General features: G+C 35.2%; 1 protein-coding gene across 20 annotated transcripts in view; it reads left to right on the top strand.

Annotated features, from left to right (window-relative positions):
* Nucleotides 1-14,598, top strand: part of LOC139148365 (piezo-type mechanosensitive ion channel component 2-like) — a 103,345-nt gene that overhangs the window by 38,303 nt on the left and 50,444 nt on the right. For 14 of the 20 annotated variants that reach the window (XM_070719774.1, XM_070719784.1, XM_070719780.1 and 11 more), the window contains 8 exons: nucleotides 319-438; nucleotides 3,703-4,174; nucleotides 4,583-4,742; nucleotides 7,163-7,228; nucleotides 10,428-10,445; nucleotides 12,082-12,354; nucleotides 12,843-13,103; nucleotides 13,733-13,868. In XM_070719774.1, coding sequence (XP_070575875.1) covers nucleotides 319-438; nucleotides 3,703-4,174; nucleotides 4,583-4,742; nucleotides 7,163-7,228; nucleotides 10,428-10,445; nucleotides 12,082-12,354; nucleotides 12,843-13,103; nucleotides 13,733-13,868 — 1,506 coding nt within the window. The remainder of the gene's footprint in view (nucleotides 1-318; nucleotides 439-3,702; nucleotides 4,175-4,582; nucleotides 4,743-7,162; nucleotides 7,229-10,427; nucleotides 10,446-12,081; nucleotides 12,355-12,842; nucleotides 13,104-13,732; nucleotides 13,869-14,598) is intronic. The other 6 variants (XM_070719779.1, XM_070719790.1, XM_070719791.1 and 3 more) reach the window with 2 other exon arrangements.

The raw sequence follows: 14,598 nt of genomic DNA, 5'->3' as shown, positions 1-14,598 counted from the left end.
AAGTCAGTCACTTGTTTTAACTCTGATCTCGCTAGATATAGAATAATCCAGTGTTCTGAAATCGTAATACTGGGGACTTTGAAAATGGCAACTCTAATTTGGTATGTTTGTACTTGTCACCTTACACTTACAAAGGAAACTTCTGGATAATGTTTCCTACTTTCCTGTTCTAGCTATGGCGCTACAGTAGACTCCCATGATGCAGTTCTGCCTTGGCTGGTGATGGCACCATTTCATGTTCATGTAATGGTAAACAATAGAGTATGAATCTATGATATTGAAAATGATATTAATCTTGTATGGTTTTGTCTCTTCCAGGACACACAGGACGTTTCTTGAAAACTATTCTCATTATAAGCAGTATCATAGTTGGAATACAGCTTGTCTTTCAAATAGTACTTTTGGCTCTGCAACCATATGGCCACTGGTTGGAATTCTGTAAGTAAACCTTGAAACTACTAAAGTAACCCAAGAAAGAAATATGATTTTGTGTTTGATGTTGACTGACCTCTTTTACATCTGCTGACCCAAGAGATCGTTTCTGTATGTAAGCCAACTCTGGCAAAATGGGAAAAAATGTGTAAACTATCCACTTTTCCTCAAGTTGAACTTGGTCCCGAAAATTAAACAGCAATGGATCATACTTTCAAGCGTACATGTATTTCCAGAAGCCATGTTTTGGGAAAGACTCATGTACATGCTAGCTTTCCAGTGCTACATGTAGGTCAATTGGGTACATGTTACTGTAAGGACTCATTTGTGTTACAATATGCTGGATTGCAGGCAAAACAAATTCTAAATATTTTTAGGAAAGCTTATATTTTATACCTACCAGTACCCATATTTAAAGCCCCAGTGATGCTAACTTTCGATGTTTTTTTCATTATTTTTATTTCATAAATCAATCGCAACTTCTTATTCTACTCCCCAAAGAATGTTGAAACACCCACTATTTAGCTTGTCAACTTAGCGTCTATATGTGTAAAATGCATGGTTATTGTTTACATTTGAATTCTAGTCCGGACCAGAAGTCAGTTTTCAACAATAACAATGCACTTTACAACCATAGGGGCTGAGTTGACAAGCTGGATACTGTGTATATCAACATTCTTTGGGGAGAAGAACAAGGAATTATGGTTCACATTCAAAAAAAATGGTGAAATTATCATCAAAAGTTTGCAGCACTGGGGCTTTATAGAATTCTGCATGTTATACAGACAAAAAGAGTAACTGAAAATCAAAATCCTATTTGAAAAAAAAGTTGCAACCTCAGCATGATTACCATAAGTTAACTGTGTGAATTGACTCAAAAACACTGAAAGCTGTCATGAGAATGGAAACACACACCATACTTGTATGTCCAAAAAGTATCCAAGATCAACAGAAATGACCTCAGCATCATCTCATTACACATAATCCACAATGTACATTCCAATTGGAGATTAGGATATAGATGAAACATGTCTTCATTGTGTCATTTATTGGTCTATGGTTTCAAATTGAGTGAACCCTAGTACGTGAAGATCTGCACGAGCTTTACTTTCTGCTAAGCTTTTTATTTCAAAGTAATTGAGGGACCATGTATACCCTTATAGCGCGAGATAAAACCAGAATGTGGAACTGTTTTCATGTACAGCTGATATCACTGATATTTTGTATGCTTTTCTAAAAGTTGATTGCTACGTCCATCATGTAATGCAGAACGTTATGTGCCATTGTACCGGTAGTATTATACTTTATTTGTCAGATTATCCATGATGGAAAGTGGAAAATGTATGTTGAGCATTTGAAAAAAAAAACACTATAAAAGTACAACAAATATTGCCGACAAAAAATTTCAATGTAAACTTTTTTGGATAAAATGCAGTTATACAGCAATGTTAGGTACAACATTGCAATGCAGGTATCTTTTAATATTTTGATGGCAATAACAAGGACAAACAATGCTGTTATAATTCGCTGGATAGTCAGATAATTTGTGATGAGCATATGTGCATTGGAATATGTGGATTATCGACATTTTGAAACTTCAACACACCATTAAAATTTTTGCTGATGAGATCATTGGAAATTTGCTTTTGCACTATCCACACTTTCCTTCCTTCTTAAATGTTTATGAAAGTTGATCACTTCAGCACATGCGGGTATCTTGTATTACCATGAAACAACAGAATATCCACACTCATGTATTTACATGAAATTCCTTGCTGATGATCCAAAATACTTAAACTTCATTGACCGTCTGTAAACTTGTATAATAAGGGTAGTAATCGAAACTGGTGAGTTTTCAGTATTGTTGGTATGTATAGTACTCCAACGCTGTGACTCACAGCTCATTGCGGTAGAAGGAATGATATTGATAGTGTTATCTTAGTGACTTTTCCCTGTGAGTATGTGTATGACCGTACTTTCTATGCAGCACACTTCAATCTGTTTCAGTGATCACCAGTCTTGCTCCATGTGACCCCATACTGGACAAAATTAACATGCGACTCTTTTCAGAGGAAAATTTGTTTCAAGCTTTAAATTATTTGATGATGACAGCAATTTGAATCGGCAAGGTTAATTGACAGTACTAAGTCTTATCAGTTTGATGCTACTGTTATGTTCATGGTGTCTGTTTTTCCAGCTATGCAGCTGAACACTCCAGATAAATTTCAAGACAGAAAATAGGATTTATGATTTGAGTCATATTTTACACAAGTCAAAATATCAAAACTATCAAATGATCAATATCAAATTATTTGAACTTCCATTTTCTAGATCATACAACCATACTCTGTTGATGCAAAACATTTGGAACAAGTCTATTGTATGTTTTCAAGTAGTTCATTAACTGCCCTTGAACACACTTAAACTCTATTTATTTGACATCGAGTTTACATTAGCCGAACACACCGATAGATTTAAGTTGAACCATGGAGGATGGTTGTAGATAAGGTATCTTTTTATCTTGTCGGGGTCACACTTACAAATTGAGTTCAATTTATGCCAGCCTTGAGGATGCAAACTCAAATAAACAGTACTCTGAAGTCATGCTGTTTTGTCGATTTATTTCTCGGTTGTAATTGACTCTGAATAGGTACTAGACAGCAGACCATGTTCTACAAAATGAACGGTAGCATATTAACTGTCTGTTGCATTTTAGCTGTAATTATTTAGAATCAGATGTTTAGGGCAGGACATTGACAATATTCAGTACTTTGACATCTTCAAAATGTTGGCAAAAATTGGTTACCTCTCCATGCCAAACTTACCGTTACTGTCTGTCTCTCAATCAATCAATCAATCAATCAATCAAATGGATTTCTATAGCTCCAAACTCCAAAACGCAGTAGTGTTCACAGAGTCAGAGTTGTTCAGTATGCTCTACTAAATAGAAAAGTTTTGATGTTCTTCATAAAGTCTTCGTAAGTCTGTTAACTTAATAATGAAGATTTAGAGAGATGGACAGAGAGGTAGAGAGACAGACGGTCAGACAGACAAAGAAAGTCAGACAGACATGCATGAGCAAGAGTGACTGCATCATGCTATAAACTCTATGCTGGTACATGAAATCCAAGATACACATACATTTATGTAAACTATGTCACTCATCAACACCATATATGGCATCTTCCTAGCTTTCCAATACTTTCCTATTTCACATGGGATTGTAGAGTTGGTCAACTGATTGATATTTGCTTTTCATGTTTCTTTCAGGTTCAACTACAGAAAAGGTGTTGCGTCAAATAGGACTTCAACGTTTAGACATTCCAGCAGTGGATGCTGTTAGAGCAGTTGCACCAGACTGTTTGATGTTTGTGGTCTCCATAATAGTCTACGTTGTTTGCTATAAACTGACCAAAAATGACAATTCCAGAGATGCCACTAATACAGTGGTACAAAGGAGGACTAAACAGAAGTCCCTTGTTGTGGATTTACTCTGGTCATTCTCATCTTGTTTTCTTACTGCATTAGCTGGTATAATCTTACCATCAGTAACTTCATCTGTCTATTTTGTGACTTTTCTCGTGGTTGTTACCTGGTGGTGTTTCTACAAAAATTGGGGGCGTAAGCTGGTCTACGTCCGCATTGTGATGCTGACTTACTGCGGAGCTCACCTGGTGGCTCTCTACCTGTATCAGTTTCAGTTTTTCCAGTCAACTCTCCATCCCAAGAGTTTGTACGCCAGGTAAGTTTGTTGTATTAAGAACAGTGTTCTGTCTCAGCATTTGAGATTTGCGCTATATGGTGTTCAACTTTTGAGTTCTTTTGTCAGGGCTGTGCTCATAATGTGTAAGTTTTGATCATAACAGGTTATAATGTATTTTGAAATGATGATAAAATATTCAAAAAGACCATATATATATATATATATATATATATATATATATATATATATATATATATATAATATATATATATATATATATATATGTATATATGTATATATGTGTATATATGTATATATGTGTATATATAATATATATAATCATTTTACTCATATTGTTTTCAGGGTTTTTTTTTAGTAAATGGAGAGATGCTATATCCTGATTGAATTTTAATACATATGTAACATTTGGTTGTAATATGTCCGCAGATTGTTTGGTTTAACAGCAATAGTCATATATGACTGTGATACTCCATATCAACTTCAATTGGATACAGAGCTAGATTGGCCTGTCTATGTCAACCCTGTCGTTCTATTAATTTATTACTGGTACTTAGCGTTACTCACATGTCAATGGATCCAAAATCCTGTAAGTATTTTCCTCTTATCTATCATTTGTATGTTTTTTGTTCCTGACAATGTGTTCATGTTTGTGAGCTAAAGGGTTTTGATCACCTGTAGTTCTGTTCAGGTCATGTGACATGCCACATTCGACAGTGTGGTAAATTTTTTTACATATAGGGAATACATAGAAGTATACAAGGTTTGTTGTTGTAGGTTTTGCTGTATAAACAATTAGGCCAAAAAAAATTGATTTGGAATCTGTGTTTTATCACAGATGTGTTTTGTGATTACACCTAGCTATCTGCCTTCCTTACATCTTCACTGTCGTCCCCTTAGCCAATCGGCTATTCTACCCATGACTGTTATCAAAAAAATTGATTTGTTTCTGTCAACGCCCGCATCACTTCAAAGTGTGCGCGTCAACTCTTTTTTTCCTGTTTTTCATTTGCCCCTATGAAAAAAGGGGAAAATGTATCAAATTCCACCAAAATTTAAAAAACATCCAAAAAAATCACGTCACCGCATCATTTTTGCCACGACCAGAAACAAACCTATTATTTGGTTTGGCCTTATCATGCAGTATCCTATATGAGGAGTGAACTAACATGTGAAAATTTGTTCTCACCAGCTTAAATATTGGCAAATTTGATCTGTGTTTGATTTTTTATGTGTTTTGTATAGAATGACTGCACACAGTGATTGTTGCACTTATGTTTATAAATGTAATATTTCCAATGCATGTGTAAAATTGTTGCATGTCACCAAGATTTGCATGTTTAACCTCTCGGTTCACAACACAGCCTGGCATATTGCTTCCAATGGGAATTCAAACGTTTTGCCAATTACAATCCATCATATTTCCGTGACAGAAAAATTTGTTCAACCATTGATAGTTATTATGAAACTGATTATGAATTGAATTTTTTGATGGAAAATAAATATTTCAGTGACATCTTGATTGACCAATTTACATTGGGTATGACAATGACAGTTTTAGGTCATGGTACTTCTTTACATGGCCTGTCATTCTGTCGTGATCATTTTTTTGCCTGTCTGTAATTGATAGCCAATTATTTCATTTACAGAATGGAATGTGATATAACTGGTTTTCAGGCCAGTATCAATGATATGACAAATATTTTAGTTGATGAATAACATTAATAGTACATTTGATTTTGTGTGCTGCAAGTGTTACTGACTCCCTGAATAAAATGCATAGCAGGATATTTCCCAAATTTGATAATTTGAAATACAAGCTTTGAAGTGAAGAATTAATTTGTTACTATTTTTTAAGAATAGTATCAAGTGAATTGAATGAGTAACTATTACATCCCAAACTCTATATAGTTCTTACATCTAGGTTGTGTTGTAACTATAACTTGTACAATTAGTGTAAAGACTTAGCTTTCAAAACTTTTTAATTATAAGACTATATAAGACTATGCTAGTTTTCCTGGCATGACTCTTTTAATGGGTGTTGTATTATCTTCTTTATTGTAACTACCAATAATCAAACTGACATCAGACATGGTTCTCCTTTGATATCTGTCCTGTAGTTTGTTCCCCATCAGTTGGCTAAATAACATCTAATCTTGCCCGTCATATTTTTTTCACATCATTTGAATGTTTCCATGGTGACAGGATATTATCTCTGTAAGTGTCTTCACTCTTCGTCACTTTCATCCAGTTTTCTATTGCATGATCTTTCACTTTGACACACTGTCATCGTACAAAACTTTCATCTATTAGCTTTAATGTGAGATCCAAGGGTATAACAGTCACAGAATATTAAAAATATTCCCCATTGTCCGTTTAAAAAGAACTGTTACTTGCCTTTTGAAATGTCACAATATGTCAAGCAGCCTCTTCTTTATAACAGGTGGTAGACAAACTTTCCAGTATGAGAAATCATGTATGCTTCATCTATTGAAGTAGATTAAAGAGAAAGCATAGAATGAAAAGACAATCATCTCAGACTCAAAACATCTTTCTAACCCAGTGTCTGTGCAGATGAGGAAGAAAGATTTTAATTCTCAAAATCCTACAAATTTTTTCGAGTCCAAAACTTGTGTAATTACTCTTTAAAACTTTTCAGATATAAAAAGAAGTGAAGTTTTCACAATCTTGTTGTTGTGAAAAAACAATATAAAACTTTCTTCTATAGTTAACACAGAGAATGGCAGCCATTTTGAATTTCAAACACCAGTGTATTTGATTTTATGTGCTTCTGTAATATGAACAAAGTTTGGGGTAGCCACCAATTTTTATTCCTAATTATGAACGAGGTAGTTTTAATTTTCCTTGAAAAAATAATAGCTGAAGTTTGAAACTTTCCATATTAGATGTGTACTATCTTACATTGTAGTAATGCCTACTGTACATATTCTTGGATCTCACACACTCTTCTACATAAAATTCTTACAATTGAATTCTCTGTTGCTCTAGCACATGCTTGAAGTAACCCACTCACGTACAAAGAAGAGACGTAGAAACAATTCAGGAGAAAAGGAGGTATGTTAGATGTAGGCCCTCAGATTTTGATGGCAGAGGTGTTATCAAAATGATGTTTATCAGTGCTATGTGGTTTACATTGTTTCGTAGTATGTCAGTATACCACTTTATAGGTTGATGTAGTAGGAGTATATGCCATTGTCTGTAGTGTTCAGCTGTGCCTAACAATAAACTAATATAGCCAACCCAATTGATGACACTTTACTTTCTGTTCTTAACCAAAAAAACCCAAATACAATCCTATCATTTCATACTTTTTGTGGCTCCTTACATTAAATGTATGTTCGTTGGTGAACATGGTACATGTTAGTAGTATAGACATGTCATGCAACTTTGTTTTTTATCTTTTTTTTTCTAAAAACTTGTACAGGTTTTACATAACTTATAAACAAAAGACAAGGAGAAAATGGCAAATCTGACAAATCTCAAAGGAATATGATTTGTTCAAAACTTGTTATCTTTCTGGGTTATTACGTATCTCATTGTCTATTTTACATCTTGAAGTAAACTCATAGTTTAACAGTGCAGTTACAGGTACTTTTGTTTCACTCAGCCAGTGCTTACAAATGCACCATTTGCCAATCAATACAAATAAATTTTGCAATGCTTTCCTCACTTTTTGATAAAACATGGTTTAGAACACATTAAAATAATATGACAGTCTAGTAAATCAAAATCTCTGCAAAATAATTGTGTTATAATGCACTCAATTTTAGTCCAAACCTAAGTTAGCGCAGGGTATGTATTTATATTCAAGAGAATCAGGTATAGTACAAAGTTCGCAATTAAGCGAATTACTCTTTTTTTCCAATAAAAGAAATACGTATTACATGGTAACAATCTCTGTAAAAGCTTTTTTGGAATTCCCTTAATTTCGTTTCTTTCACGGTTGTGTAAATATTCTTCCTGATCATTCCACTATTTTCACTGAACTTGTGGGTTACTCCAAGTAATAAGAACCATTTTGTAAGTTTATCTACACCTGCGCTGTTCATGTCATGCAGGTTTATTACATCGCCAACTTCATACATTGTGAAGCCATATACACATGTCAGTTAACTATGAACATCTGTTTTCTGTGGTTTGAAGTTTGTGGAGAACAAAATTCAAAATTCTGTGTTCTGTCATGAAAAGGGAAACGTAATTGTCATTTGAATGGAAAATAAACAATCACAAATGTTCAAGGCGGCTCTGCTTTGTCAGCATTAAGTAAGAAAACAAAGTGTTTCAGATTGTGCTGATATAACTGACTTAAAGTTACAGAGTCATTCACATTTCCTGTGAAAGCTCACATAAAATTTAAGATTGTTCTCATCAGGGCATGTTTTACTACTCTGATCCTGTCATGGTGCTATTAACAATATTGAAATTGAAAGTTTCGTTACAATTTTTTTGTGTGTTTTTACAATGTGTGGTTTTTGTTTTCTCAGTGTCCATTTGCAATTTATGTATTGTATGTATAGAGTAGGGAACTATTGGATCAATTGTCCAACGTCAGTATCCATACTGAATTACATGTATTTTGGTGTGCAGGCTCTAGGGGATTTTAGTTTTCCAGAGTTGTTCATATTATGAACAACATCGATATTATCTTATATCATTCAAATATGGCTTGTTACAGGCTATTAATAGGGAAGTTTTTTGGCAGGTTTTATTTGGACTTGTTCAAATTATGGAGTAATTTTATTATTTTTAGTCCAAAATTCTCATAAACCAAATTGATCAATTCAGATTAACCTATTTGTTTGTTTATTTCCGACTGTTTCTTTTGTGTTTGAAACGCCCATTGCATGTCGTAATCTAGGCTATATTTTGATAAAGATCAATTTTGATTATGACATTATTGGTGTCTTGTATGTTTTAGGAAACGTTTGCCTCCATTTTTGGTCAAAAACATTCTCAGTAATTGCTGGTCAGGTTCCCTTTAATTTGATTTTAATCTTTACGGCCCTGATACGGCTTTTGCGGCCCGAGGTCGTACGGCGGAAGGGCCCGAGCGTGCGAGGGCCCGTACGCCGTACGACCAAGGGCCGCAAAAGCCGTATCAGGGCCGTAAAGGTTTTATCATATACCTTATTGAATGATAAAAATGTAGTTTACATAATATTCAACATTGTTTAGGAGATAAAAAACTGCGTGCGACATCAAAAATTCATCGCCCTTTGTGTCAGTTTTTCATAATACGATGCCCGCTTCCCGTCGCGGATTGACATACATAATGACGTCATTTGTTTACCTGCAGAATTCTAGAACGCGCAAAGCAACATCCATACTATTACGTGACCAACAGAGATCCAGGTTGAAATCGAGGTGTAAGAAGGACAAAAGCGTGATGTCAGTTTCTTGCAATTTATACTGAACAGGCACGCACTTAGTATACACAGGATTTCACTAGAATTTAGAAATAAAAGCCGATGTCACCGGCGCGGCTCCACTGTCGCCACGCGCAACTACGATCTGAGCGAGCAGACGTTTTCCTAATCTCGTGCTGGCTTTGTGTACGAATGGAACGTTTGCGGATAGCAACGCGCGTAGTAACCAGAATCGAGATAGTTCAGAAATGCACGCGATTGCCCATATTTGGGCACCGGGCCGGGGCGTGATACGTAAAAAAAATGCACGGATCTGAGGGCGCTTTCTCCCATAGCTTTACACAGGCACGCGAATGTAGGTATATGATAATGAGATTGCAAGGATGTTCGCATTTCAATTTCTTCAAATTATTATAAAGACAAACTGCTGAAGTATTTATACAGAATCTTTTGGCGTATCCACTAGAAGGGGGTCTGTTGAAATAAGCTGGTACTGGAGAAGATGTATTTTATATCAGTCAAGTTACACTTGCAAATGCAAGTTCTGATCAGATTGGAGCACAGTGTCATGGATGCTACATTGTACTTTTACTTGAATTCACAACCTTGCTACTTTTCAATTTTTGCAGTAAAGTGACCATTTTCATGCAGTCTATATTCATATTAAAGGCATAATCATCTCTTTGTTAATCCTCAGTCAATTTGGACACACTTACTCTTACTGAAACTCCAGGAAATGCCATAAAATACATGGGTCATTTATCACTCTAGTACTTGCATTTCAGTGAACATGTGACATTCTAGGTTTCAACTTTAAATACTGACATTGCTATTTTATGTTTTTTTTTCATCATTGGCTTTTCACTCTTTTTTCCAATCACCTGTAGCAGAACCCTAAACTCAAGGTTGGTGCTGGGTCGGTTCTTTCAACCAGAAAATTCTTCTTCTTCATTGAAAAAAACTTGGAGTGTGAAATTTGTGAAAATTAATGCTTTATTTTTTGATCTAACATGTGCATGTTATGGATTTGATGACTTCTATGATGTGAAATAGGTATAAGGTGTATCAAGCCTTTGTGAAACTTTAATACTGGCAAATTATCTTCTGTGATGCTAACTACATTAACTGGAATAAAACAACTCTATTTATAATCAGGTTCAAATATTACATGGAGAAGGAAAATTTTTAGGTTGATTTCTGCTGTAAAATTATCATTACATTGGTCTTGTTAAATCATTTTATCATTGAATTGTCTCTTTGTTTGTGTTGGTGAGTGAATGGGACTTCTCTGCTGATCTCTGGAAACTCAGAGGTACACTGCATGAGTTGTCAAAGGGTACAAGCTGTTATCTTATGTTTCATTTCTTTCTGAAAGGTGAAGTATTCCTTTCGCCTCATGCTGATGTATTATCACAATAACCAAGTTCCCTTTTGCAAACTACCTGCTATGTAGTGCTGTAATGTCAATGTGCTTGAAATGTCCAACTTTTTCTCCTTTGTTATGCTTCTAATGCCATGATGCTTGCTGCTTGATACCTTTACAACCAGCATGAGACTTTGAAACCAAAGCAAGGGTCCAAAGTTGTCCTAGCTATACTGCCACACAATGTACAAAGCTGAAATAGCAGCAAAGACGTACATTTGCCCATAGTCTTCATGTCGCTTTAACCTCCAAGCAGCTATATTTTAATATTTTAATATGATTTTTACTTCTGCCAACAATTGTCAATTAACCCGGTGTACAATAAATAATGAGCTTTGTAAGAATATAGTTGTAGAATCCATCATGAACTTTGCATAACAGAGTAGCATAGCAGATGTAGAAATGCATGTGTAGAATGAAAGGGAAATTTCCAAAATTAAGAAGCAATTTCTTCATACAAGTCATGTAAATCCTACTGTATTGCTTTATTGAGATATTATGTTTTCATGAATTTCTCTGGAATTCAAAATTGAAAATAAACATAGCAGTAACTTAAGAAAGTCAGGTGGGTATATGATTACAATCTGTAAAAATACAGGAATTTGAGAAAACCTTTCAAATTGTAGGTCATCACTGTGTTAACTGGTGCTTATCGCTACTTTATTTCATATCCCTGGTTAATGTGTTTCAGCAATCTGTGGATAGAAATTTCCTTGATCAAAGTTTACAGATGCTGTCAGGAAGTTTGATTTAAATACATTTACCTGTATTTATAAATACAGTATTATACAGTATATACAGTATCCCTGGTAGTGTCCTGTCATTAGATGTCAAGGAAATACCATTCAGTTTACAGTTATAAAAAGAAGTATCTGGGAAGAGTTTCTTTTGTTTTACTTTTGATGTACCGCAAGAAAATCAGTTTTTGATTATATAGTATTGCAATTGTTTTACGAAATAATTTGTGATATGTACCACATGATCAGATCATTATCTGAATTTCTTAGTTTTCCACAAAATACTGCTTTACTTTCATCAGACTGTAATACTTCACTTGTGTGTATTCTTATCCTAGTCTGTGATGCATAAGATTCATGAGGAGTGTGTTCCTGTTTCAGCTTCTTGTTGATGAGAGTCGAAGAGGTAAGACAACTTCATATCAGTCTTTAGATCCTGTCGCTGGCAGTCGTCCAGATTCACCCTTGGAGGAACCAACAACTAGGTCAACCTCACTGTTGCCGTCTGGTTCGGAGACAGCAAGTCCTGGAACACCAGGATCTGAACATCCCATAGAAGAGGATCTCAACAGGCCTAGAGTTAGAAAAGCATGGATGTCTGTACTATTCTTCATCATGAAACAAAGCTATACGGTGTCTCTGATTGTTATGATGGTGAGTTGCCAAACCATCAACTACGAAATGAAATAGGGTACATCAGTGCTGGTACTTGTTTGCTAAATGGTCATTTGACATAGCCTAGAACCCCCAGCTGTGCACAATCCAATTTTTGTGCAACATTATATAATCTTCATCATGAAACCACAGTCTGATCAAATCTGCATAAATATCGCTGATTTTCCAGGGACAGTTATATGCAAATGAGTAGAACACATCAACCAATCAGAACACAGAGCTATTATTTCACCTTAATTTATCCAGATTGTCATTACATCTCCTGAAAATAGTACAAGTGGGATTATCTTCAAAATTATTATTATAATCCTAAGCATAAACTTAAATTTACTGGTCTTCTAGAGTATGCTCTTTTGATGGAAATGTAAAGTTGGCCTAATGCATTTCATTTTAAGCAAAACCAACTAAACTAGTCAACTATTTTGCAAAAGGAAGTTGTAACTTGGTACATTTTGTATTTTTTGCAGGCCTGGAGCATTACATATCACAGCTGGTTGACATTTGTGTTGTTATTGTGGGCGTGTTTTATCTGGATGATTCCGAACTCACGAGCAGCATGCCTATACAGTTCTCCCTTCCTGGTATTCTATGCTGAGTGTTTACTAATCATTGGATATGTCTACGGTTTGAATCTGACCGATGATGAGTTACCAACTGAAGGGTCTACAAACTACAGAGATATTGGTCTGGTGAAACATCAATTCCCATGTGTGCATCTGGCTGTCAAGGTGAGTAATTGGTACATGCTTGGAAATGTGAAACAGAATGCCCTCTATAAAATTTTATGGGCTACAGAGTCAAGAATTTTCTCTTTGCCTCAAGAAAACTTTCATATTACATTTGTTAATACAATACTGATTCCGGAAAATTTCAAGAAATTAAAAAATTGACCTAAAGAATTAATGATCTTACCATTTTTCAGGCACTTTGATGTTTTCACAGTCCTTGGTTCACTATGCATTTTAAATCTCTACCCTACACTGATGTGTCACCAACAATCTGGCCAAACCAGACCCAAAGTCAATGCTGAACTGGGTAATTAAATTGTGAGCCAAATTTTATAGGCAACAAGGGGGCTGTTGAAGAGTGTAATCCATTCTGCTGTTCAAAAGGCATTTAGAAAACAGTTACTTTTTGAAAGGTTTGTTTGTGAATTTATATTGTTGGTGATACAGAGTTTTGCACTCTATGAATCTTCATTGAAAATAGCAAAGATGCTCCTCGTTGTCAAATAAACACACTATACTGTGTCCTAGTTTTTGTGAGCTGGGAGCAGGCCGTATGTTTTTGCAATATTTAATTGGTCAGGTACAGTACATGTCAAGTTATTCCTTGTTTACTGTATATTTTCTTTCAGATTCTGTATACAAGCGTCTTCTGGTTGACACTTCGCCAGTATTCTAGAGAGAGACTTCTGAAGAAGAGACAGATGTCTGAGACTATTGGCCTACAACCGTTTGGTTTGATATTTCAAACTGAAAATGTACCAGCAGGTTTGTCTCAAACTCTCAAGTCGTATTTTTGGGGCACCAATCAGTAAAATTTACTGGCATTCCATTTCACCAAGGTTACCCTGTGTGCATGAAAAGCACATTGACATTGTATACGACAAGAAAAATGTTACTAAGTCTCCAAAATATTTACCGAAGTGATTTTCTGAACCATTGAAAAACACCAAAAGAATGTTAAGATTAGGGAGCGTGATTTTAGCATTCTTTTACCCAACTTCTAACTATGAAGTTGCATCTGGTAAGGTACTTCAATACAGACACTTGATATTGGACCTAAAATTCGCAAACCGGATGGCAAAAGTACACAAAATAAGAAAATTAGCATCCTAGAAAAAGTTTGCAATTTTAATGGCCTAGTGAATTCTTATTTCCAAATTATATTGAATGGTCACCATTTGCATTCTTGCAATCTGGGTGGGGGAGTCTGGATGCATTTAAAAAGTAGAGAACATACAACATGATGCAGTGCAGTGCTTTGGGTTTGACTTCCTTTTGACTCCACAGTATGGTACCAATCTGAATGATAACAAACCTTTCAGGACTCATCTACTGAAAATCAGAAATGGTCATCAAATGTCGGATTTAGAGGGTCACACCCTGAAACCATGTTTTCCACCATGATTTGCCATTTGTGTTCATAATTGCAGGTTGAAATATTTGCTGTATGCATCAAAAGAGATGTTTAAAATTGGTTACAATTGTCAATGCCATA

This window comes from Ptychodera flava, chromosome 13 (assembly GCF_041260155.1).
Source record: "Ptychodera flava strain L36383 chromosome 13, AS_Pfla_20210202, whole genome shotgun sequence".
In the NCBI taxonomy this organism is placed as follows: Eukaryota; Metazoa; Hemichordata; class Enteropneusta; family Ptychoderidae; genus Ptychodera; species Ptychodera flava.
Note: the sequence above shows the minus strand (reverse complement) of the source record. Positions and strands in the feature narration are given on the sequence as shown.